The 26581-nt window shown below is 49.0% G+C and overlaps 1 protein-coding gene across 4 annotated transcripts; it reads left to right on the top strand.

Moving 5' to 3' along the window:
* Window positions 1–399: 399 nt before the first annotated feature.
* On the top strand, window positions 400–26581 carry LBH (LBH regulator of WNT signaling pathway). 4 transcript variants are annotated; one of them, XM_019448329.2, is made up of 3 exons: window positions 400–647; window positions 3248–3350; window positions 23935–26581. In XM_019448329.2, exons 1-3 carry the CDS (start codon window positions 622–624, stop codon window positions 24121–24123), a joined length of 318 nt encoding a protein of 105 aa, XP_019303874.1. In that variant the 5' UTR covers window positions 400–621; the 3' UTR covers window positions 24124–26581. The 4 variants fall into 4 exon arrangements, 3 of the variants coding, with proteins under 3 accessions (XP_019303874.1, XP_019303885.1, XP_019303894.2); XR_008418057.1 differs by lacking the exon at window positions 400–647 and adding an exon at window positions 928–2922 and having other exon boundaries at window positions 23935–23944; XM_019448340.2 differs by lacking the exon at window positions 400–647 and adding an exon at window positions 2813–2922.

The raw sequence follows: 26581 nt of genomic DNA, 5'->3' as shown, positions 1-26581 counted from the left end.
CGGAAACCGCCCAGCGCCCTCCTCTAGCCCACAGTCCTCCTCCCGGAGCGCCCAGGGGACTGTGCAAGGAGGTGGGCGCGGAGAGGAGCGCGGACGCCGGCGGGTTCGTCGGCGGGAAGCGGCGTTGACATTGAACTCCCACCCTGGTGCGTGCGTGTGTGCGCGCGCGCGTGTACTCGCGCGTGTGTGCGTGTGTGAGTCGTGGGGAGGGAGGCCGGCTAGAAGCAAACCACGGCCTTCGGGGGAGCTGAGCCTTAGCGCGCCCCCGAGCCGCCGCCCGCGGGAGCTGCGAGAGCTGAAGCCATTCATGATTTTGGTGACGTTATTCCAGGAGTGGGTGAGAGGGGGCGGGGTCTCCCGGGGCCGAGCCACGCCCCCCGCCCCTATAAATACGGCTTCCCGGGCTCTTTGTGGGGCCGCGAGCTCGGTGGAGAACCGAGAGCTCCGGGTGCTCTGCGGACGCCGCTAGCAGCGGGGCTGTCTCCGGAAGGCGGACCCGCGAACGCCTAGTGCTTGCACTCGGCCGCCGGCCGCGCCTGTCTGCGCCCCTGACACCCTCACTCGGGACGCAGTGACCGTTTTTAAGTCACAAGGGCGTGGGTCAGCCTCCCCTAGGACTTCATGTCTGTATATTTCCCCATTCACTGGTGAGTATCCTGCGCCCTCGGCGGGCATCCGTCTCGCGGCCATGGCTGCGGGGCCCGGGCTCCTGCTCCTGCGGGCTCGGGTGCGAGGGCAGCAGGCGGCGCGGACGCCGGCACTCGCCCGCCTCCCAACCCGTGCAGGAGTCAACGTCAAGGTTGCAAAGGTGGGGGTGGGGGGAGGGGGTGCCGAGAGCATCCAGACAAAGGGAGTGAACTCGAAGCCGTCACTTAAGTGACGGCTGCGAGGGTGTGTATGTGCTGGCGGTGGGGTGGGGGTGGGGGACCAGGAATCAAGCTTGAACCCCGCTAATAAAACCCTAATGCAGAGGGCTGCAGGAGGCACGCGCCGGGGCCGGCGCAGGGGGCTCCAGCTCTCCCCGGGCCCCTCCCCTTTTTCTTTTTGTTTGCATGCAAGTCTCGGCGTCGAGGCCGGCGGCCGCGGGGCCGAGCTGGTGCAGCGCGGGCGGCTTTTGCAGAGCTTCGAGGGGTGGGGAAAATTGCTCTCCCCACACGGAACCCGGTTAAAGCCACAAGCAGCAGTACAAGTACACGCTGCACCCTCTCGGTCTCATTCCTCTCCATCACCCGTAAAACGCGATGCGGCTTTGTGGGGGCCGGACTGGGGCTGGGGAGCCGCCCTCGCCGGATGGGCTGGAAGAATCCGGGGCCAGGCAGGGGACGGAGGAGGTTCGCAAGGACCGTGGATCTGGGCCGGGAGGGATGCGCCGCGGGCGCCGCGCTGGTTGCGGAGCGAGGCCCCCAGCCGCGCCGGCTGCCGCTTCCTTCCTGCCTCGGGGAAGAGGAGGAGCGGCCAGGGGTCGAGCACTGGCGGCTTCGGAGCTCGCCTTCAGGTGCGGGCGCCGCTGACCGGCTCCGCGGGCTCCCGCTCGGCGCGGTCCTGCTCAGCCCAGAAACCGGAAAGTTCATGCTTCTCGCTTCAACTTTTCGGGCCCGCGCCACAGCCCGGAGCGAGGAGCGAGCGCCGCTACAGCAGGCGAGGGGCCGGGTGGGCGCTCTTCGGGCCCGTTTCCTTGAGGGTCGGCGGCAGCCTTTCCACGACCCCGGATGAATCTGCCTTTGGAGTCCCCACTTTTGACCCTAACCCTTGCCCGACGCCCAGCATCTTCTGTCTCTCCTCCCCCACGCAGGCTCTGTTTAGGGACATGCACTCTCCAAACAAAGTAAAAATTCCCCCACCCGTGAGGCTTGCGTACCCCCCTCCTGATGCGCGCCCCTTCCCTCCCACCTCCGTGCTGTGTGAGCAGCAAATGCCATGTGGGTGAGACTTCCGAGACAACTGGAGGCTTTGTGCCCCTGAACGCCCAAAACTTGCCAAGGTGGGTGTCAGGGCCCATCAGGGTTATTATCCCCTGAGAAATGAAGGGAAATAAAATAATTGGGAATTATTTCATAGTAGATTAGCACTAAATAGTTTGCAATGGTTTTTCTCCCCCCAGAGATTAGCCATTTAGCATAACTGTGGGATATGCATTATTAGCATCATGGTAAGAAACAGAGCACCTGTGGCTCAGAGAGGTTAGATTACTTGTTCAAGATCACACAGCTTTTGAGTGACAGAGCTTGGACCAGACCTCCTGCTTCTGTTCACAAATCCAGCGCTATTTCTACTCTATGTGGTCATCATAAAATGAAGAAGAATCTAAGGAAACCCTGCTTCCTTAGATGCAGTCGGTCTTAAAGCCTTGCCTGCTTTCTTTTTTTCTAACAATGTGTAAAGACATGATGGTGAAAATATTGGGTGTTGTGTAGGGCGTACACTGACTTTGGTATGTACTATTTGGCACTGTGCACTCGGGACCCCGTAGGTGCCGGTGGCTTGTGTGGGGATAATGGAACATTTGTATCCTGCTTACAGAGTACAAAGCACTTTCACATGTCAGCCATTGGTGGGCCAGCTTGGCCCCTCTGGAAATTTCCTTTGCAATCAGAGTCTGGGCATCTTTAAGGCTTTTAATCCAGGGGATGTTTTTCAAGCTGTGAGCTTGCAGCTGCTGTGGCTGGGCTAGGGAAGGGGATTGGATGGCAGATGTGACGCTTGCAGGAAGCTGACCCCTTGGGGCTTTAAGTGGGATATTTTGCAAAAAGGAACACCAGGGAGAGAGAGAGAGAGAGAGAGCGTGAAATTTAGCAAGGCAGCATTATTGGACTTAGTTTCCCTGAGGTTGACCTGTTATCATTATGTAATAATAATATGCAGTTTTCCTAGACACGGGTTGAATTGGTTTTAATAGAGACAAATGGACTCAGATACCTACTGGTATGGTTTTTTCTGTTCTGTCACTTAAAAGAAAATCCAGAGTTGCTCTGTGCCAGTGGGGACTTGTACAGGAGAGGAGGGAAGAGAGGTTTGCCAGAGAGGTTTCCAGGCAGTTTCAGGGCTTTGTTGGTTGAGACTGAGAGCCGTGCTGCTCTGGGCTTGTACGGCACTTCCTCAGGGTGTGAGCTTGTTTTTCTGTGAGGTCTGTTTTGAACACCTCTCATCCTGCCTCCAGACAGTCCCCTGATCTGACAGCAGAACGCACCAAGGATAGGAACATGAAAGTGCGTGTGTTTGTTGACTTTTGGTCTGGGTTTCTTGGCAGCCCTGACTACCTGAGATCTGCCGAGATGACTGAGGTGATGATGAACGCCCCATCCATGGAGGAGATTGGCCTCAACCCCCGAAAGGATGGCCTTTCCTATCAGGTGAGTTCAGTACTGGGTTCATTCTGGCTCTTCAGAGCCTGGCAACTTCTGCTGGGGCTGGAGCAGACGTGGTTCTGCATCCCAGTGCCACTTGGAACTGCTATGTGACCTTGGGAAAGTCCCCTAATGCCAGTAAGCCTCAGTTTCTTCACCTGTAAAATGGGGCAACAATAGTCCTTACTGTGGAAAATGGTGGTAAAGATCCAACTTGATGAGGTGGTGTGGAGAAAGCATTCATAGTGCCTGGGACACACAGTAAGGGTTCAGTGAGCATGAACTGACGTCATTGGTTAGTCATGCTGGCTGCTGTGGACCCTCCCATTCACAGCAGCAAAGGGGAGACGTGATTTGTGCAGTCAGTTCAGACCAGAATTTCCCTTCCCAGCCAGGCCTTGGGCAATAGAAACATCACCGTGAAGGGTAGCTTATGGGCAAAGGTGATCTGGTGGAAGAATATCTGTGTCACATGCTGCTTTCTTCCTCAGATTGATGGTTGACCCGCTGATGCTAACAGAGTTAATGTTCAAAGTAGTTAGTATTGAGAACTGTCCCCAAAGGCAAGCTATCTCAGGGATGTGACTGCTGGCATATAGATTAGAGTTCATCCTGTGTGATGGATCCAGAATACATATGGACTCAAAAAGTGGCCCAAGTAACACCTTCAGATTCTTAGCACAGTGCTCTTCCTCGCCTGCCATGCCCTTGTGCGCTGGCCTGGCCGGCTACATAGCATCTTCAGATACCTCTGGGACAGTAGACTGTTTCCATTTTTCCAAGGGGAGTTCCTAGGTTATTGCACATGGGAGAGGAAGGAGTCTGTTTTTAAGGGAAGACCTTGGTGCTGGGAGCATTGGCGCGGGGAAGATGAATAGGGTGTGATGGGCCGGCCCATTCAACAAATACTAACAATGTCTGCTGTGAGCCATGCACTTTGCAAATTTACTCGTTTACTCTTGACCGTAGCTCTGAGGTGGGAGTTCTTGCTCCGTTTAACAGGTGAAGAGACAGGCTCAGACTGAGTAGACCCGCACTCCAAAGCCTTGCTCTTCTGACATGTCGTGTGTCTGTGCCTGGAGCTGGTCTTGGTTAGAATCTGGACTTGCTCTGGCTAGTCATTCTGTAGAACCATTCTAGGGCATTTGTTTTGTAGAGGAAGAAACAAATAGAAAGCTGCGGGCGTGTGATGGTGATGGGGGGTGGGCTTGTTGATCGAAGAGCTGAGATGAAAGCTAAGTCTGGGTAAGGTAACTTGGTAGGCGACACACTGGGAGGTTCAAGAAGGCCCCTTTGTTTTGTGTCAGTCTGGCCAAGCCCCTTTCATTGGCTGGAAATAAGTATTCATGTGGCCTGAGGAGATGAAGGAAGGAGGGGGAATACCCTCTCCTGGTTGGCTTTATACCCTCCACCCCCAGAGAGGGTCTGAAAGAGACAATCAAAGGCCCCACAGCCTGTGGGAGGGTAGAAGTTTCCTGGCCCACCAGCCAGGGTGTTTTTGGATACCAGTTTTCCAAGCCACTGAATCAGACCAAATCTCTCTGTGGTTACAGGTGAGACCTTCTTTCAGTTTTGGGTTTTAGATTTCCATCACAGAACGTTTCCAAACACAGTCAGGATGTCTTGTGTGTGCCTTTTATATTCTCCTTCTGAACATGTCCCAGGGTGAAGGGCCACTTCCCAGAGGGCTGTTGTCTCCACCTTCAGGCCATTCTGCTGTATCTGAGGGACAGGTAAAGATGGCAGAAGGGGCTGAGCTCTGGGTGAGGAAGGCCAAGCTGAGATTGCAATGGCAGGGGGAAAATAACAAAATTGCCTCTGGGCTCCCAAAATGTCATGATGCGGCCTGAGAAAAGGGCCCGAGATCTTGTCTTGTGGTGCTGGCCTGAGGGCCCAGTTCTCACGGCCGCTCAGGAAATCTGTTCCTGCTACCTGGGTGGGGGCGACTGTCCAGTTCCAAGATCTCTTACCTGGAACTTCAAAGCACTCTTGTCACAAGATTTCAGAAAGGTCCTCTGGTTGCCTGATGAAGAGAAGTGGGGGGAGGGTGTAATCTTTAACCAGGCCACATTTACTGGGCATCGGCTGTGTGCAGTGCGCTGTGGGCGGGCGCTGCGCAGAGGGAAACCAGCATGTGCACCATAACTGGAACATAGGCAGTCTGGTAAAGCAATGCAAAGCCATGGTCAGTCCAGGTGTGGATGGCAACGAGAAGGCTTGGAACGTCCGACTTGGGGCTGGGCCTTGAAAGAAAATTAGGACTGCAAGAGAGCACCTCCACCTCTAACCTAACTTTGTTGTGTGTCCCAATACCCCTTTGGTTTGTCCCTGTTTATGCCACGTGCGGGGCTCTACAGCGAGCTGATCTGACAATTGTCATATGACCGATATCCTCTGGGTCCCCTCAAAGCCAATGTCACCCAATGAAACGCATTCCCACCAGAGCTCTGGGGATTGGCTGGGACTGCGCTGGCTGGATAACTCATCCTCTGGGCTCAGATCTGGGGAGGGACATCTCAGAACTCTGTTCTTGGCCTTCTTCCTGAGGGTAATAATAGTACATGGCTTTTACCAAGACCTGCTTTTCCAAGGAACTGAAAGTGGGAAGGAGACATCAATCCCGACTTGGCAGATGAAATAGAATCTCAGGCTTGTGATTCGACCTTGAAACAAGGTCAGAAAATAAATAGGCACACTGGACTTTGTCAGTCATTCCCCCACCTTCCAGACCTACCCGGAATGAAGCTTTCCTAATCTCTCTGCCCCAGATGGGACCTCTTTCTTCTTTCAACACCTCTGGCCGGTGTGCTTTGAAACGATGCTTCCCTAGGCTTTGAGGTTGCAGGTCCTGCCTGACCTTCTCCCTGCCCAGGTCTCTGAGGGCAGGGGATGCCTTGTTTCCCTCTCTGTGCCCATCAGCCATCACCTCCCCAACCCAAGGTGCCTGTTGGCTCCAGGCTTTCACAGAGCAGGTGCGAAGTGGCTGGTGGTTGTTCTGGTGAAGTTGAGTCTTCTGATCCTAAAGCTGGCCGTCTTCACCTCTACTTTAAGGTTTTTAAAAGGGCTGCCTCAGCTCATGCCTGTCAAGGCTTCAGATAAATGCCTTTTTATCCTCTGAAAAGTTCAGGTAAAGCCCTACCTCTCGTGCCTAGGATGATAGTGTCATTTTGTGAGCCTGTATACAAATCAGCGGAGCCAGTGCCTTGGTGCATCTGAACTTTATTTAGAGAGTCCGTTCCGTATGTGAGGTCCATGTCTGTGCACCCACTTGGCATGAACCAGGACACCTGGCTGGGTGGGTGAGTAAATGGTTACTCGAAAGTCTGAGTACCTGTTGGGCAGGCTGCGGGTAAGCAGTCCGTTCACTGGGGCTGAGCGGGAGGGTCCCCGGGAGGACATTTAGGTCCCTAATTGCTGCAGCTGCCTCCCTGTACTGTGGCTGTGGACCCCCTGTTCTCTGACCCACCCGTGGGACAGGAATGTCTGCTGCCTACACCTTCTTACTTTCCCCAGTTCAAGGAAGCAGGTCAGCGGCTGCCTGGCGGGGCCCTCCCTGGGCTCTGGGGGCTCTAAGGATGTAGCATTTTTATGCCTCTCTGGCTGGGCCTCCTTTTATGCTGCACCCGAATCGGCCCAGGTCCTGTGTGGGGAAGGGTCCTGAGAGTTTGCCTATAGACACTGCCACTGCCATGACCCAAGGGCTGTGGGCATTCTGGCTTTGCTGCCTGACTTGCCCCCCAGCACAGTGCTGAGACTTCCGCGATTGCATTGCCCTCACTAAGTTCTAGACAGAGGTATGGCTCCTTGGTTTTCTCTGAAAACTGCCCCTTCTAAAGCATCCAGACCGAGATCTGATAACTCTGTCCTTCCCTAAGCTTTTTAAATTCCTCTGTGATCGGCATGCGTGTCTCTCACTGGCTGTCCTTCGTATCCCTGTTGCTGTTCTTGGTCACGTACTCCTACCATTTGACATCCATCCGCCAGTCCGCTAGGCAGCGGGCTCTCCTCGGGGAAGCCGGGAGGATGTGCCGTAAATCAGAAGGAGCTAGCTCTTCACACACCACAGCGTTCTGCGTCCTTTGCTTTCCCTTTGATCCCCTGAGCTCAGGGCTTCCCTGCGTCTTCCCCGTTGCTTCCTAAGACAGGAGGAGGGAGGGATATCCTGGATTTGGCACCATAGCGAGGAGGGAGAGTGGGGGGCTGACCTCTCGCCACAGTTCTGTCCTTTGCTTCTTGCAGTCTGAGAGTCTGAGAGCCTGAGTGTTAGCTCTCTTCTATCTGCAAGGCCCAATGACAGCCGACTCCACCTGCCCGCCCCCCTACCCGCACCCTGCACCTACCACTTCCCTTTATCAGAAGCAGCAGCTCCTGTCTCAGCCAACAGGCTTGGGTTAATCTCTGAAGTCAAGCAGCAGTTCAGAAACACCTTCTGTGCAGAGCCTTTCTTTATGAAGACCCCTGAGCCTGGCTCTCCCTGGGTGTCCCCCGCTGTGCAAATGCACCCGGTGCAGCAAGTGACTGGTTGAGCTTCCTCCTCAGGCTCAGCCCTCAGAGAGGCTGGAGCTCTGAGTCCCTGTCTCCGCTTCCCACAAGCCTTTGCTCAGGAGGCCATGCCTGGTGACTCCTTCACCAGCTCTGTCTCTTCCTCCTCACGCCCCTGTATCCCTTCCCAGTTGTGGTACCCCACTATGTTCTCAAGGGTTTTGGAAGCCCTGCTGAGTGGCCTCACGGAAGTCCCATGGTCACTAGGAAGTCATCATCTTAAAAAGCCCTCGATTGTCCCTGGAGAGAAATAAAGCTAAAATTGCAAAGCATTTGGCAGGAGATATCCAGCCATGGACACGACATGTTGCCAAAATCACAGCAAGTTTTCCTTTTTCTATCCCCACCCCCTCCACTCCGCTCCCTCCTTAGTACAAATCTTAATAATGTGATGCCAAACAGCCAGTTAGGGCCACAGGGTGTAGCAGGAAGGCTTTGTTTCCAAGTGGGTTTGTGTCTGCACACGCAATCTCTCTTCGAGTCAGTGCCCACCCTGTTCATATCAACTCTAGGTTGTATGAGGGATCCAGCACCTTCCTTTGTATGCCCAAAGCCTTGACACACACGTCATGTTTACAGTCTGGAATGCACCCCCCCCCCCCCCGCCCCACCCTGGGTTGAGGCCTACAGAAGGCTGGAATTGGTCCCCTGGGGGATTCCCCCACCCTCGCCCCCCCCCCCCCAACACACGCGATGTGGTCACAACGGTGAGTCTGTGGCACGGCCAGGGAGAGAACGGGCTTTCTTTGCTTTCCTGGCCAACGTGTTACATGCTAGAATCAAGCAACCAGCCTTCTGTCAAAGGGCCTGTGTCAGGCCTGACGCCTCTCAGGTGGTGATATGTTCATCGCTGTGCAGCGTGGGGGGCTGTGTCTTAGACTGCTCTGTTCCTATGGTGCTGGCCACAGTGTCCCGCGAACAGCTGCACGGTGAGTGCTGAAGGATCGATCGGACCTTCCTCTCTCCCTTTCCCTCTACCTCGGCTGTCCCACGGCATAGATTTTTATAGGATCAGCACTTTCCTGACATCGGCCCAGTCTTCCAAGTTGAATAGAAAGGAGGATTGTACCCTTAGGGAAAGGGGTGAGTTTGGGTGGCGAATCTTGCCACTGGAGCCAAGAGCTATTCCTGGGTGTCTAGTGAATGTCCTGAAATGATCTTTCAGGCCCGAGTCCTGAAATAATCCTCAGAGGATATGAAAACAGGCCCTCATTCACATGAGGCTCAGAGTTGTCAGGGTCTTACTTCTTTCCAGTCTCTTAGCTGCTGGACCCTTCTGCTACCTCTCACCGCCCCGCTTACCCTTCCCTTGTCCCTGAGCCCACCCCAGGAAGGTTCTTTATCGGCAAATCAAATCCTGCTTCTGCTGCTTCCCCCCTTGGCTGGGGGAGGGCTCCTTCCTGCGCAGACCTGGGGAAAAAATTAAAAGTTGCCAGAAGTTTCTCAGTTTCTCCAGACTGTTGTTCAGCTAGCATTTTGAATTTAAGGGAAGTTTGGGCTCTTCCCCCCCTCCCCGCCAACTAGAATCCTTTGCCTTGCTGGCACTGTCGGAAGGTCCTTTCTTAGATAAACTGTAGAGAAGAGGCACCCAAGCATGTAGCCAGGGCAGCACTGACTGCTTGCTGCTCAGCCATGAATTTTATTGGAGCCAATGGGAAGGAAGGTTCTGGATCTCTCCCCCAGAGTAGAAATGGCCTGAGCCAGGAGGGCCTTCACAAATCTCAGTTCAGAGGTGTTAGATTTCTAGGTCTGACTTTATCCTAACTTGAATCTGAAGGTGGTTCCCAGACAGAATTAATAGTATACCTTGAATTCACCTTCTGCCTTTGCTTTGTAGAACACTCAACCACCCTGCATTTGAGAGGCGTCCCTGCTTTCCCAAATTCCTAAATGTTTTCTCCAGACACGGCCCTGTGTACAAGCTCTAATTTAATAGATCACCATTGTTAGCCCAAAGGGTGTGGGCAGCACTGAGCTCAGCCACTGATCTCTGTGGACCGACCCTGAGGTGCTTGCTGAGACTCATATACTCATACATATGTGCATGCGCGCACACACACACACACACACACACACACACACACACTTGCAGACACTCACATGAACAGGTGCGCGCGCGCACACACACACACACTCTCTCACACGCACTCCCTCATGACCAAAAGGGCAGACGGTGGAATGTTAATAGTGGTTGTTTTAGATTGGAGTGTTGAGATTATAGGAAAATTTTCTCTTCCTTTTCCCTCTTCCCAGTTAGTTTATATTTTCACCGATAAAGTACGTATTTTATTGTTCTTTCGCTAACTCCTCAAATTTTAAAAGTAACCTCTGCCCGTGATGGAATTTTAACTTTCTTTAACCTTTTTGTTTTCTAAATCATCATAACCCCACCATGCCTGAGTCACAGCTGTTCACATTGTAGCAACTTTTCCCTTCTTTTCCAGCGCACTTGTATTTTCAGGTAGCCAAAATCACAGTTGTGTTGTGCCTTTTTTACTTCACAGTGTATAAGTCATCAGCATCACATCATTACAACTTGTCTTATAAAGGCTTTAAAGCCAGCAGTTTTAATAACTGAACAATGTCATGTCCCATGGTTACAACATGATTCTTTTTACCATTCTGCAGTTGTTGAAAACTTTTAGATTGTATAAGTTTTCCTCCTATAAATAATGTGAAAATTTATATATAACTTTATGTATAAATCTTTGTCTATAGTTAATACTATTTTCCTCAGAGTAGAGTCTTAGGACAGAGTTTTAAAGTCAAAAGATGCTGTGTGTGTGTGTGTGTGTGTGTGTGTGTGTATGTGTGTGTGTGTTATAATTAAAAAGGTAATATTTATTCCTTTTAGAAATTTAGAAAAATTTAAAATACAAAAAAATCCACCATATTTCTATCACTGAAATATTTTGGTATGTTTGCTTCTAGTATTTTTGTATGTCTTTATGTTAAAAAGACAAAATTGAGACAAATATGTATATTTATTATATACATATAATATCTAGAGAGCGTATACATACGCTCTATTGAGTCTTTTTTCACTTACTATAATTTGTAACTATGTCCATTTGTTTTTCTTTGTAAAATGGTGTTTCATTTCGTGATGTGCCACTTCTTACTGCTGAATCTTTGGTTGTGGCGTATTTTGTTCCTACAAAGAATGCTGCTCTGAACATTATTTTACATAAATCTCTGCACAGGCCTGATTTCTTTCCTTGGAATAATTCTTGGAAGTACAGCTACTGATTCAAAGAGATTCAACATCATTAAGCCTCTTGATTATATATGACCTTAAAAAACAAAACAAATAGAAGTGTTTATCAAAATATAAGCTTCTTGTCTGGAAAGCTCTAGCACACAGAATTTCAGGGGTGTAAAATCTGTAGAGTTGGGATCATGGAGGAACTTTGTGGGTAGAGTCAGAAAGGTGTTTGGTTATTTCAGAGTGTTTAGATGTTGTACATCTTCCTTTAGTTCGTTAATTGCTTATTTTGAGCAGAGATGATAACAATTAATGATGCTTAGGCTGTATTTAGCCAGCATTGCAAAATAGCTGGTGATTATATTTTTGTCCCATTGTGGGCAGATTGACACACTCTGGATTATAGATATAAATGGGTCAGTGATTGCTCTCCTTGTCTCCTTTATTCTATTAATGACATTGGAGAACCACGTGACCTTGAGGAAGACTAGTGAAATCGCCTCTGCCTGGAGACCCATGAAATTTGGATGGACATTCGGGTAGTCCCTTAGGCCATCTTGGTTTTCTGGGGCTCCAGGTCTGGCTCATGGAATGGTCATGGTTTAGAAATATTGCTTCGGAATTCAGGAGGGACTGTGCTCTTAGAAGTAGATCTGAATATAATGGAAGTTTTGGGCGCAGTGCTCAGGGACTTTTTACCCAACAACTGTGCAAGCCTCAGCTTCTTGGCAACAAGTAAACAGCCTAAGCCGATGTTCCAGTAGGATTCACAGACTAGTCAATTTAGGTGTTACTTGGACAAACTTCACAAATGTTAGTGTATTTTCATGGTTACCGCCTATGACAAGCAATACTAGTTTTCCATCTGTGTGGTGATATTGTTTCATTTTTTAAAAATATTTTTTAAACAAATGAGTAAGGAAAAAATATAATTGAGCCATAATGTGTATGTGGACATGGAGGGATAAATAATTTCAGTGGTGTCCAACTTCCCAAGGCTGGCATCACTATTGTTATCATGAAGGAATTTCTTTTCTTCAACCGTTGTATCCTCTTAGATGAAAGCATTCTTAAAGATCAGCTAACACTCCATTATGATTTCCGTATTTCTTTGGTCATTTGCCCCCTCAGATGTGACAGTTGGAGCATTAGGATCCTTCCTGGCTATTTTCCTTGGCACCCTAATATTAGAGGTTTTCATGCCAAATGACTTCTTAATGATGTTCTATGTATGTGCTACTTGATGTTTTAACAAAGTGTTAACACCAGAGGACAGCTGCCCTGGGGTTCACAGGAACTTTCCAAGGGATGTGACAGCAGAGAGCATTTTCGGGAAACCTGTTTCCACATCTTCAGCTTCCTTCTGTTGCTTTTCTAACATTGCATTTCCTGAAGACGGGCTTCTCCGGTTTTCTTTCCCTACCTTTCCTGTCAAGATTGCCTTCCACCTGTTTTATTTTTTTATTATATTTTTAATGTTTGTTTTTGAGAGAGAGAGAGAGCACAAAAAGGGGTGGGGCAGAGAGAGAGGGAGACACAGAATCTGAAGCAGGCTCCAGGCTCTGAGCTGTCAACACAGAGCTTGATGTGGGGCTTGAACTCAAAAACCGCGAGATCATGACTCAGGCCGAAGTCTGACTAACCAACTGAGCCACCCAGGTGCTCTTTTCCTCCTCTTTTATAAGAGAAGGACTTGTGTCTTGCCCTCCTGAATCTTTTAAGGTACTTTCCCCAGGGTGTTGAAGCCCTGAGGGAACCAAACAAATGGGCCATTCAAAATATTACTGACTGGGAAGCTCCATAAATCCCACTATCTATCACATTAAGAAACCAATAAAAAAGATTACTTTTTGTATGTAACAATTGTTTGTGGTATTTTATTGATCAGTTATATACTAATAGCTGCAATGAACCAATCCAGATTTTTTTTTTTCCCTAACAGGCCTTAGCGTCATTTGATATACAAATATTAACTATCAATTTATATCCATAAATACATTTCTTTGCTGCAGAGAAGTATGAGAAAACCTCATGACTAAAAGCTTCTATTAAGTTAAAATTCTATAGAACAGTAGAATGGAGAAACATTTTCAAACAGAGAAAAGGATAAAATTTAAGAGCTTGTTTATGAGTTTTTTAACGGGTGAGGGTTGACACCAAGTTGCTTTGGTGTTTATAAGGCATTGTGTACAGGGGCACCTGAATGGCTCAGTTGGTTGAGCGTCTGACTTTGGCTCGGGTCATGATCTCGCAGTTTGTGAGTTCAAGCCCTGCGTCTGGCTCTGTTCTGTGCTGACAGCTCAGAGCCTGGAGCCTGCTTCAGATTCTATGTCTCCCTCTCTCTCTGCCCCTCCCACTCACACTCTGTCTCTCTCTCTCTCAAAAATAAAGATTAAAAAAAAATTTTTTTTAAATGCTTATACAAGGCATTGGGTACATTTAAAAGAATGGTATAAACATTTTATTTTAAAACGTTGATGTTTATGATATATCAGAAGTTTCAGGTGTCGATTTAAAAATGAGTGAAATGACAGAATTTTTCAAAATTCTTTTAGAGAGCATACAAACAAAAAGTGGAATCCAACCGTGACACTCTAGCATCTCAGACGTGGGAGCGCATGCAACAGTGGCATGACGTTGGGTCACTTGGGTGCTCTTTGGACACAGCCGGTGATGTGGATTTCAGAACCTCTCAGAGCTGTAAGATTATGGACTACAAATCTGGATAACTGGTTTCTAATCTTGGCTTGGCTTCTGTCTGTGTCGCCTAAGGAAACTCACATCACCTCTTTTGGCCTTGATTTCCCCATCTCTAGGGGAGAGAGCCGATGCTATTACTTCTGTTAGACTGTTGTATGATGAGGTGAGATCCTCCACCCTGATCCTAGATAGATCCACCCTCTGGAATTAAAAAATCTGCTCTCTTTTCTTCATGTCTGCCTTCCGGCTGTTTGAAGGCAGCTTTATGCTCCTCTCAAATCTTTTCAGTCTGAAAACATACTGTCCTTCAACCTTGACTTATGTGGTCATCTTCCCGAGGGTGCTTTTCTTTCTCTAGGTCAGCAGTTCTCGAATGTTTTGATCTCAGCCCCTTTTCCATTCTTAACAATTATTTAGGACCCCCAGAGGTATTTGTTTATGTGGATCATATCTTTTGATATTAAAACAGAATGTGTAAAAATTTTCTGTATTAACTCCTTTATAATAACAGTAAAACCAAGGTGCCTGGGTGCTCAGTTGGTTGGGTGTCAGACTCTTGATTTTGGTTCAAGTCATGATCTCATGGTTCATGAGTTCAAGCCCCGTGTCAGGCTCTGTGCTGGCAGTGCAGATCTTGCTTGGGATTCTCTCTGTCTCTCTCTGTCTCTCTGTCTCTCTCTCTCTGCCCCTCCCCCGCTCGCTTTCATACACACGCTCTGTCTCTAAATAAATAAATAAATGAAATTCTTTAAAAAAACCAGTAAAACCAAGTGCCTAGTTGGTTGGACTTCCAACTTCAGTTCAGATCATGATCTCACAGTTCATGAGTTTGAGACCAGCGTCAGACTCTGTGCTGACAGCTCAGAGCCTGGAACCTGCTTCAGATTCTGTGTCTCTCTCTGCCCCTACCCCACTCAAGTACTGTCTCCCTCCCTCTCTCTCTCTCTCTTTCAAATATAATTAGAAAATATTTAAAAAACCCTATTTTAAAATAACTGTAAAACCATTGCATGTTAATATAAATAACAGTTCTTAATAAAGACAAATATGTTTTCAAAACCAAACTAACATAAAAAAAAGTTTAGTGAGAAGAAAGGCATTGTTTTACATTTTGGCAAACCTGTTTAATATTTGGCTTAACAGAAAATGGCTAGCCTCTCATGTCTGCTTCTGCATTCAATTTGTTACAATAAGTGTTGGTTGGAGTAAATAAAGAAAATTGGGCCTATGCAGATATATTAGAAAAGCTAACAAAAGGAAGAAATATCTTAATAGCCTTATTCAGATATTTTTCTTTGGTATTTCACCAAAACTCAGCAAGTGGTAGTTTCTTAAAGGTTAGTAGCAACATGGAATCTGAAATCTCATCAACAAAGTAGTTGTACTCTTACATTAAAACCCAGTAGTCTGTCTTACACTTTGAATGAGTCTTTTACCCATGTTTGGTTTTGTGATGTGGTGCGTCGGTCATTTGGAAGACACACGTTGGCTGGACAAGACAGGTCTTCCAAATGTTGACACGTGTCATTATAAAATGTCAAAAAGTCACATTTGTTCATGTCTTTACTGGTCTCATCAGAAAGTCTTCAAGTAATTAGGAAGCTGACAAGGTTATGGTGGCTGATATGATTTATGCTTGAAAGTTTGATTTTTATCATTGGTAACAAATATTAGTCATTTTCCGTGAAGTGACATGCTTGTTTTGTTCACTTTTGAGGACATGCCCCCCAAATACCCAAGTCAAAATAACCATGGTTTGTTGGGCGGTCATTTTTTTCAAGTAACCATGGTGTTCCGTGGAAATAGTGGCTAGTTCAGCTGGCAACTCCTTTGCACGCGTGCTCTTCCTTGAGATGTGCTCTGAAGTACAGCAGCAGTGAGCTGTCTGCTGGCTTTCCATTTCATCACATAGAATACTAAAGCAACATGTACCTAAGAGTCAATATTTAGGAGCACCTGGGTGGCTCAGTCAGCTGAGCGACTGACTTCGGCTCAGGTCATAATCTCAAGGTTCATGAGTTCGAGCCCCGCGTCAGGCTTTGTGCTGTCAGTGCAGAGCCTGCTTTGGACCCTCCGTCTCCGTCTCTCTCTCTGTCCCTCCCCCACTCTCTCTCTCTCTCTCTCTCTCTCTCAAAAATAAATAAACATTAAAAAAAATTAAGAGTCAATGTTTAATAAAAGTTAAGTTTTACAGCTTTGTCAAGGATACTAAGTCTTTTTTTTATTGTGTGCTGTGGTAAAGAATATAATACCTGTAAGTACAGTTTGCTGCTACACCATTCATTCTTGCCAGGGTGCCAGCAGTTTCACACACCAGTGTTCCTTATGCCATTAGTGCAGGTGTCAACACAGAGAGAAAGGCAAATAACATCTTTGTATTAAGAAAATATTTTAACCCCATGTACACTCCTTCCATGAAAAGACCTTGGGATATGAGCTTTGAGAATGGCTGCTCTAGATTAAACAGAAGGAATATGTCTGATCAGAGGACAGCAGGGCCATCGCCTCCCTGTTAGTGTAGACAGCCTCTAGGAATACAGCCCTGTTTGTATCCATGTTGTGGCATCAATACTGCAGCTCTGACCAACTAAAATCTCCAGCAGGTCTTTTATAGGACCTGCTATCAAGCAACACTTCCTATTTGGGAAGAAAAAATAATGTTTTTAACTCAAAGAAAGATAGGTATATTAGCTGATGACCCCACTTTGGGACAAGTTGAGTTGGAGATGATGGGTGTCATCCAAATGGAGATGTTTCACAGAAGGTGGGAAAGTGGAAGTGCAGCTGTAGGTTGGGGAATCCTCCTCCTCTGATGGACAGGAGAAGCCGGGAAGCTGTCTGAAGAAAAGCCTAGGATGATGCCTAGAGCAGGGGTGTAAGAATCAGGAGACACTGTGAAGCCAAAAGCCAAATGACCTGGTAGTGTGCCACAGAGGTGGTGGTTTTGCATGACGGCCGAGCTAAAGCCATGGGGCAGGGCTGTAAGGGAATCCTCAGAAACTTGAGAGACTTGTTTCCATGCAGGGATGTCTTTGGGAGCCATGTGTGGTAGGGGTTCGGAAGGGGACTCCACACAAGGGTGGGATGGCTGTGGGACTAGGCCAAATATTCAAGACTTTTGTCTCCAAAATGGAAAATGAAGGAATGGTTGGCCGCCTCAGTCTAGGCTTTTTGAGAGAGAGTAGGTGTGGCTCTGGGACATTTGGCTGTACCAATGGAGAGGGATGAAAAAAAGCTATCTGTCATCCCTAGAGGCCCAGAGGTGACCAGGAGGCAAGTCTTCTTTCTAAAGGGCAATGCTAATATAGTCCTTAGGATGGTAGGATGTGGGGATTTGAAATCATCTATGCCAGATAACTGCAGTCTCTTTCTCACTGCCCTGAAGAACTTTGAGAGAAGTGTTCTTTAACATTCCAAAAGCCCTGTCAACTCACTGGGCCCAGAGTTATCAGCAGCAATTAGTGCTAATTAATTGGAATTTGGAACTCTTGACCTGCAGGATGGGTGTGTGTTTGAGAGATGTTTATGAAGGATGGTGTTTATCTAGAGGATTTCCTTTTCTTTTAAGTTTCGGGGCTGGAGGCTTAAGCATCTTTAATCCAAAGGAAGGAGATCCAACAGTTGTTACAAAGCCTTAAATCTCTCCTCAAGTCTCCCATAGGATTAGAGACACCAGAGAAGGGTAGGAGAGGGTGAGGTGGATATTCTGTAGTCCCAGGCCAGGGGGATTTGAGCATAGTGAAAGTGTCACGGATGGAGAGAAGGAGGTGACTAGCATCCCAATGGAGATGAGACTGTTCTTCCTCCCTGAATCTAGTTAGGAACCACTCTGTCCCTTTGCTATAATATAATTCTTTCTGTTCTTACCAGCCACGTTTCACTTTGAAAAGTCATTAAAATGCAAATAACGATGATGATGATGATGGCGGCGGTGGTGGTGGTACAATAGCAGGAGGCAAATGTTTCAAAGAACATATATATTTCTTGCCTTTGGATATTGTTAGGGGTCAAAAAGCAGGGTGACTTTTCATTTGGATTAGCTGCTGCTCATTCGTTCAGCCCTTGGCAGAGCAGGATGCTGGTAGAGATCTGCCCATTGTTATAAACCAGCCCCTCCTAGGAAGGAATAAACACACAAGGCCAATCCATTGTTTTTCTCCAAGAAAAAGAAGAAACCCGGACTTAGGGAAGCTGAGAGGCAGCAGGCCCCTAGAAAGGTCTGTGGGGGTGGGGTGGTGCATGATGAGAAGATCACTAGCTACAGGGAATCCACTGAAGACTAGACTAGGTCCTGGACCAAGGCAGTGGCTTTCGTTCCAGCTGGCCCAACCCAAACCCTGGGAAGCATTGGGAGGGAAGTGATAAAGTCAAAATCCTTTCTCCATAGAACCTGGCCTAGAATTGTGCGTGCACACCCAGGAGTTCTGCTCACTTGTGCCCATCCCAAGCAATTGGGACTATTGACTTTTCAGTCCCTCACTCTAAGCGCTCCTTGGGGACCGCAGTTTTACCTAATAAGAACCATTATTAGGAATTCCAAGTTTACAGAACATGTTCACACATACCGGTATTTGATTCTCTCCAAAGCACTATAAGATGGGAATGAACATTAATCCCCATCTATAGATGAAGAGAAGAGTTCGGGAATCGGCCACCACAGCTTTGAGCCCCTCGGGTACCATGCTGGTACTCAACATGGAGCTACATGTAATCATGCCAACGATACTATAAAGCAGAAATTCCTTCCTCATTTTACTCTGGCAACTGAAGCTCAGAGAAGTTAAAATGACTTGAGCAAGGTCACAGAAGTAATAAGAAATGGGGGACAAAGTAAAAGCCAAGTCTTACAGACTCCTGGCCTACCACCTGTGGGAATGGCGATTTTCCATTGCAGGTTTGAGGTTGATTATCCCCGCTCTGGAACCCGAGAGGGGAGAGGCTCACTGGTTTTGTGTTCGGAGGCAGATCCCTCCCAGCGCCTCAGGGACTGCCAGGTTATTCACCTCAGGGCCTCTGCCCTCCCTCCCCTCTCCACCCCACCCCATCCCTCTGTGACAGCCCAGCACAGAGAAGCAGGATGCCCAGGCCCCTGAGGTCTCAGCTTGCAGAGCTGGTAATTAGCCCTTTGTATCCATTTAGCCACCTTTCATCTCCTGCATTGGCTGGTGTCCGCTTTCCCTGTTAGCATCTCTCAGCTCTTTGCCGAGCCCTCCACCCTCTTTGTGGCCAGCTCTTGTGAGTCGTTTGTCAGGAATGATGGCTGAGGGACGCGTGCACTCAGGGGAGGGGCTGTTCCCACCAGAATTGCTCACATTTTCCATCCCAGGTGCCAGACATCTCTCTTCTCTCCCCACTGCAGAGGCAGCCAGGTTTAGGTCACCTGGCTTAGAGGCAGACAGTTGATAACTAGGCCCCCAAATTTCAGGCCTTTGGAGATTTGATATTACCTCTCAGTTCCCCTCCATGGGTGAAATGGGAGCTGACTGACCAGCAATTCTTACATTCAGGTGAAAAGCCTTCTAATTCCTCACCCCCAACCCCAGACTACTCTGCTGTGAGGCTGCCCATGTTGGTCCATCAACCAAACATCCTGACAGTTTTCCTGGACCAGCCTGTTTTCCTGGTCCTCGTATTTAACTATTTATGTTTGCGTTGCCCAGTGCAGTAGCCACTAGCCACATGCAGCTATTTAAATTTAAATTTATATTTACATAGATAAGTCTATATTGATAAAAGTTAAAGAAAATTTAACAATTTAGCCTCATCTCAAGTGCTCAATAGCCAATGTGGCTACTGGCTACTGTTAGTACAGAGACGGAACATTTCCATTATCAAAGAAAGTCCTAATGGACAGCTCTCATCCATACAGCCAGAAATTCCAGTATATTGGCACCCAAACTACATCTCACAGACCATTTCTTCCTCGTAGAGGGTTCTAAAGCTCCCTTGACCTTTCAGGTGAACCCATTTGAGTTCCCAAAATGTCAGGGCTTGTTGGGATTAGAGGCCACCTGGAGAAGTGTCCTCTATAAAATTCACTCGTGCCAAGTTTGAACGCCTGCTGTTTCCCACACCGTGGGACACACAGGATCCGGCCGGGATGCTGTGTGTGCACTTCAACACTTCACTCCATTTGCAAAGGAAGGAACTTAGTGTCTGTTAGTTTCATCCAAGCCATCAGCTCCGGCAGCCAAGCGTGACAGTGGGATAGCTGGATGTAGAATCCAATGTCGGCAGAGGGAGGGAGGGACAGGGCTGAGAGACTCACAGCTGGGGATGGATACTTCTAGATCTGCCCTGCCCTGTGCAGGGGGGTTATGGTGGGAAAGGCTTCTCAGAGCCTCCCATCTTCCTTTCTGGACCTCTTGAAGATGAGTCTTTGCTGCAGAGAGAAGAGAAAAGGATTTTTTTTTTTTCCCCTTCCCTAGTCCAGAGACAAGGGGCACATTGGGGTAAGAGGTTGAACCAGAAGCAGTTTCTTTTTGGAACAGGGGCTATTCTTTATTCCCTGCCAGTTCCTGCAGGCAAACAGCATGCCAGGCTGGCCTGCCGCCCCGGCCTTACCTGTCATGTGCTTGGCAAGTCTGACTTTAGTCCTTTTTTCCACTGCCTTCCCTACCCCGTCAAATTGCAGTTGCAACCTCTCATTTTTCTGCTGCCTAGATGATTAAAAAGCATGACTTAGTGGAAAAATCTCGACCTCCTTAGGGTCAGCCTCTTAAGCAGCTGTCGGAGATAAGATTGTGCTGGCAAAATGCTCAGCAACACTTTGCAAGGCTTTCTGTCTGCATGCGAGGAAATGAGAAACTGGTCTGGGCTCATGTTTGTCTTTGGAGACAGCTACAATTTTCAGAGGCATAAATTGGCATTATTTGATAATAAAATAAAACCTTTGATGGAAAGGTATGATTATTATAGTGATTTTTTTAATGCAATTAACAGGCTTTGTAAAGGAAAAAAAAAATTTTAATGGCACCTCCTTTGAGCCATTCAGGGAGCAAAGTTCTCTGGCATCTGAACAGTATCAGAAGTTCAGTGCTCAGACTTCCCCCAAGGACTTAAAAGACTTAATTGTGCAGCTCCTGGTATGAAAGGCATTGTTTGGAGTTATTTTAATTACCATGTGAGTATTGCCGCCTCTTGCTTGGAGATTGAATACTTACTGTAGTCTTGTTGAAACGACTCCAAAGAGGACATTCCAGTTTGAATTCAGCATATGTCCTCAAAGCATTTTATCATCTGTGTGTTTGCCAAGAAGTTGTACACATCTAGTGAGACGTGAAGGTCGCTTCGCTTCTCAAAAGGAGAAACTGAGTCACCGGCAGTCTATAACCCGATTGGGGTTATAGAAGTAATGTCATGGACGTAGAGAGAATCTGCGGTCTGTGGCTTTACACAATGTGTTATCAAATTTGAGGTTCTACAGGTCTGAGTTCAGGTCCCCATTCAGCCACTTCCTAGCTGTGTGGCCTTGAGTAAGTCCCTTGCCTTCTCTGGGCTTCAGTTTCCTCATCTATAAAATAGGGATCACTATATACTTCATAGGATTATTGTAAAGGATGAGATTCTGCCCACCAAATGTGCCTGGCTTATCTTCTATTACCATCATCATCATTTTAACATTCCCCCCCACCCTAATTTTAAAGACCTATTCCCATCCTGAAACAAAATGACATGCTCTCCATTCTCACTGTCCTCCTCCTCCTTCAGCTGGCCTTGCTATGTCTTGTCCCTTTTGCTCTTACTTGGCTCGGGTGATCATAATTAGAATCCAGTTGCTGGGATGTCACAGGTAGGCCCAGCCCTGGGCTTGAGGTCGGAGGGAAGAGGCAGGGGCCCAGGTCCATGCTGAGCCCCGCGGCCATCTCCTTTTGATATGTCATAGCTCTGTCTCAGGTCCTGAAGATTTAGACCAACTGTCCAGACTGGGAAGCTCATCTTCTAGACCTAGCTGCCCAGAGGTCATCCTTGCTCCTAAGCTGGAGTGTCTAGCAGCTGAATGGGTGGTTAAGGCCCGGAGTCTTGCCCACTCTCCCTGGTCAGTTTTCTATGTGTGAAACGGGCATCCGTTCACTTTTCAAAAGGCACAGGCACTGAAAACAGCAGATCTCGGTTTGAATCCTAGCCGTTCCATGGGTCCCACAGAGCCCAGGGTCTCTCTGCACCTCCATGAGGGGATGTCTGAAAGAGCTTTGAAAACTGTGGCGTGCATTCCACTCGCCAGGCTTCCCCTTGCTCAGTCCCAAAGGTCATTCACAGAAGGCACCTGTGCTTCACCCCCACGGACAGACTCCAGCTCCATATGAGAAGTGAGGAGGGGCCCAACTGGGCCCCTCGACCCTCTCCCTGCTCAGCACATCAGGTCTGTGTGCACAGCACAGCCCAAGGGCAGAACTGCAGGGCTGGCCCCATCAGGGAGAGAAAACCTAGAGCGTGGGTCCACTGTCCCCATGCCTCCTTTCGCCCCAACTAGTCTAACCCCGCCTCTGGCTTGTTTTCCTCCTGGCTGCCATTACGATACTTTTTATGAGCCTGTTAAGTCTTTAATGATGCCTGGTTGTGCAGCTGGCTTAAGGCTTAATCCCCAGCAATAGGGCTTTATTGGATAAATGGTTAATAATCACTTGTCTGCAGGGATTGGGGAGGTTTTGTTGAGGCCCGTGATTCTCGGAAGCCCCACGTGGCCTATGACGTGGCCTGCGACATGGTCTGTGACTGAGACAGCAGTGCTCAGGGCTGGGGTGCTATAAGATTGGGCATCACAAAAGCTGGGAAGGCCTTGAGTTTGTAGGAGAGCATTTCTGCTACCTCCTGAAAAGAGAGGACCCTTGTTTGCTGACGTGGGCCTATCTTGATCTGCGCCCGGCTTGGGCAATCTCCAGGCTCTCTTCAAATGTGTGTCTCCATCCACTCCGATTTTGCTTTCCTTTCTCTTGCCATTAACAAGGTGTGTGACCTTGAGCAAGTCTCCGGGCCCCTCTGAGCCTTGGTTTCCTCATCTACCAAATGGAGAGGCTGGAAGAGGTGGCTCTGAAGGCACCACATGGCTCTCAACATCGGTGTTCTGTAAGCCTCAGTGTCCCAGACGGAGGCGCCTCTCTCCCGCTCTCGGGTGTGTCACCGAAGGCTGTGGATGGCAAGGGACCAGCAGCCCATCAGATTAAGTACTTAAGCTGCTGGGCAGAGAATTGGGTCAGCTGTAGTCATAGGGCAGTAAGTACAGAGGGAATCCGCAGAGCCCCTCGTGGCCCTCGTTTTTATCCCCTGGGTTGGGATTTCTCCCAGCTCTAGGCAGGACACACAATAGGCATTTAAAAAAGAAGCCTCATTGGCGGGACTCTGAAAAGACTCTTCCAGGTGTAGAACCATCAAGGAGCCAGGAGTTACTCACAGGTGAAAACAGTGAGAACAGAATTCTTCCTGGCTTGCCTGTGACTGGGACCTGTCATGCCCTCAACCCTGATTTGGCCCTGACTTTATAGTTGCAGAGAGATCAGGACTCATCTGTTTGAGGGGCAGGGTGTTCTGGGGGCCTGGGCACGTGGGTCAGACGGACCTGGGCTGGAATCCCATTCCACAACCACTCATTTCCAGGCTGTATGGTTGGGGCAGCCTCCTTCTTCAAACCTGAGATTCTTTAAGGTAGTATCAGAAACACCTATTTTTCCAGCACAACTGTATTAGTTCCAAACTATATATGTAAAGCACCTGGGAGCTGGCTTCTACTAGGTGCTGATCATTACTCTGGGAGGAATTCACTGTCAAGGTACCTGTGACATGCTTTAGACTGCGGGGGTAATGTGCTGGCTGCAGACAGGTGTGGCTTACTCTGGGTGACATGATTTTGAATTATTTTATCTGGAAATAAAAGACAAGAAAAGGCACGAACAGAGTGGCACCACAAATTTGGTGGCACTGCCCTGAAAACTTGCAGCTTCAGGATTAATGTCTGCTGAGACACAATTTTCTGTGTTGGCCCCAGACGCCTCTCCCTGACTCCCGCCTTCCGGGATCCTGAGAGCCTGGCACGGTGGCGGGCCCTCCGGAGGGGCTCCGTTCTGCACGTGTATGTGAAATGAAGGAACAGGATTTCTCTTTTCCGGTACTGTGTGTGACCCGACACCTGCTCTGTTTTTCTTCCAGATCTTCCCCGACCCGTCGGACTTTGACCGCTCCTGCAAAGTGAAGGACCGCCTGCCCTCCATTGTGGTAGAGCCCACGGAGGGCGAGGTGGAGAGCGGGGAGCTCCGGTGGCCCCCCGAGGAGTTCGTGGTCCAGGAGGACGAGCAGGACAACTGTGAAGACACAGAGAAAGACAACAAGGAGCAATAGAGTCCCCGCCGCCTCCCTGGGGGCCATACCAGACGGCATCTGTCCCTGAACTGTGTTCTTTCCCATGGAAGAAGGGAGTGAGCCACAGCAGTTCTGAAAATGTCAAATGATGGCTTCCGTTTTGCACCTGCAAATCACTGAGTTGGTTTTCTTTTCTTTCCTTTTCTTTTTTTGAGATGCTGGGCAGTGGAGCCCTCTGCGACAATTTGCAAGGCCTTCTGAGAAAGGAAGCTGCGTAGAGCAGGGGTGGGGGGTGGGGTGCGGGGAAGTGGTGCATCTTTGAGATCAGTATCTGAACCCGGAGCAGGTTAGAGGCAGCAGTGGGATTCCAGTGCGCTCCGGGGGTGGGGGGAGGGATAGGGTATGTGCACCGCGAGCGAGGAACATTTGGGGTAAGAGAACAAACAGGAGAGGAAGAGAAAATACACGTTTGAAAGAAAGCATCCAGCAGAGGAGTGCAGCCAGGAATTTCCCTGCCAGCAGCGCTGGGGCATCAGAAAACAACGTGTTCATCTCTCTCTCTCTCTCTGTCCAGTTCTGCCCACCACCAGCCTTTGCTTTTATTTTGGTTGTGTTGGTCTGTTAACGGGAGGCAGAAAAGAAAAGCAGTAGAAACCGGCTGCCTGCAAAGCCAGCCGGAGGTGAGGCGTGGGCAGGAAGGACTCCCGGCTCCTCCTCCACCCTCGCTCCAGCCGTGGCATGGCCGGCTCACATACCCGCTGTAATCTGGAAGTTTCTTAAGAGGCAGCGCTCTTGAGCTTTTCCCTTTTGCGCACGCCCCTCCCCCCCCCCCCCCCCCCCCCCCGCCGGCCCAGCCCTTTGGGACTAGAGGGAGCACGTCCCACCCTTGTGGAAGGACCGGGGTGGACTCTTGGACGCGAAGGTCCCTGCCCCCTGCTCCCCCAGGCCTGCTCCGTTCTGAGAGAGGCACAGAGCTGCGGGACCAGGCCGGCCCTCCTTCTCCCTGACACCCACCCCTCCCCAGCCCCTGGGCATAGCAGTCAGGCAGAGGTGGTTCCCAATCTCAGCCAGCCTGACCAGCAGAGGTACCCACTCCCATGTGGGCTCCTGCCCTGTTTTTTTTTTTTTTTTTGGTGGGAGCCGAGTGGAGAGCAGGAGAGGCTCCTTCTGTTTCCTGTTGGGGAGATGAACTTGAATGGAGATTCCAAATCTGAGACTTAGCCGATGGGGGTGGGTAACAGGGCTCTCTTGCAGCAGTTTGAAACTGAAGGTGTCATGAGATCCCTGGCTTGTCCTCGTGATGTTCCGGATGCCGGTGGGTGGATGGCACGGTGATGATGATGAGGGAGCACTAAGCATTGGCCCTCATCCCTCCCACCTCTCCCCTGTCCCCTGCAAGGGCACAGTTGTGCGAGAAAGCTAGCCTTGGACTTAGAGCTTCTTATGGTTAAGAACCATCTGGAGCAGCAGGCTGCAGGGCACACTCTTCAAACCTCCTGTAGCTCACAGCGTGAGTGTGCAGCCAAGAGGTGAGCTCGAAATCCTCCTGGAGGCCGAACTGGGCCAGCAGAGGCACCCTGCAGCTCTCCAGTGGGTCTGGGTGGACCGCAGTTTGGGACTTGTATATAGAGCTGTATTTAATACCTCAAGGCTAGCGTGGTTCCGGGGAGCGGGTGCAGGGGGATGAGGGTGCGCGGTTAACACCTCAGCAGGATTTGGTTCTGGGAAGCCCACGCCCAGCCCCCAGCCCCCGCCCCCCGCGCCCTGCCCCCTGTGTTGTCTGCTTGTGTCACACACACCGATGGCAATAACTTCTTCCAGCTCCTCGGGAATGGGCGAGGCCTGCAGCCCGCACTGCCAGGGCATCCCTCATGCTCCCACTGGTCCTGTTCTGGCTGCAGAGAGTCCTCCCTCCCTCATCCCGCACCTGCCTCCCTTTGTGGATGGGGCCTTGCCTTTTAAAATCCTGTGTTTCTGTGTCCCTTTCAACTGCTCCTTTCTCTCATCTGTCCTGGTCTTGCCGTGTGCTAGGAACGTGCTTGTAAACTGCATAACAAATCTACTTTGTGTATATGTGTGTTTATGGGGGTGTCTTATTATTTTGCTGGTCGCTAGATGCCTTTGTACGACCATTTGGAGTCTGAGCAGGCCAGGGGCTGACAACTAAAGTCAGGGCCTGCCGCAGCGAGCCTGTTGCAGGGACCCAGCCACTCTTAGACAAGTGGCTGAGCTCCTATCTGGCCTCCTGTTGTTTTGTTTTTTGTTTTTTGGTTTTTTTTTTTTTTTTTTTTTTTGTTAAGTAACTTGTGTGTATTTCTAATTGATCGTATTAAAAAAAACCCCTAGTATTTCAGTAAAAATGCCTGTTGTAAGATGAACCTCCTGTAACTTCTATCTGTTCTTTTTTGAGGCTCAGGGAGAAACTAGCATTTTTTTTTTTTCCAAACTACTTTTTGTCACTGTGACAGTTGTAAATAAAGTTTGAAAATGCTTTCCA

The sequence above is a fragment of the Panthera pardus genome, unplaced genomic scaffold, assembly GCF_024362965.1.
Source record: "Panthera pardus isolate Hobbes unplaced genomic scaffold, ASM2436296v1 HiC_scaffold_26, whole genome shotgun sequence".
In the NCBI taxonomy this organism is placed as follows: Eukaryota; Metazoa; Chordata; class Mammalia; order Carnivora; family Felidae; genus Panthera; species Panthera pardus.
This window is presented reverse-complemented; position numbering and strand designations above follow the sequence as displayed.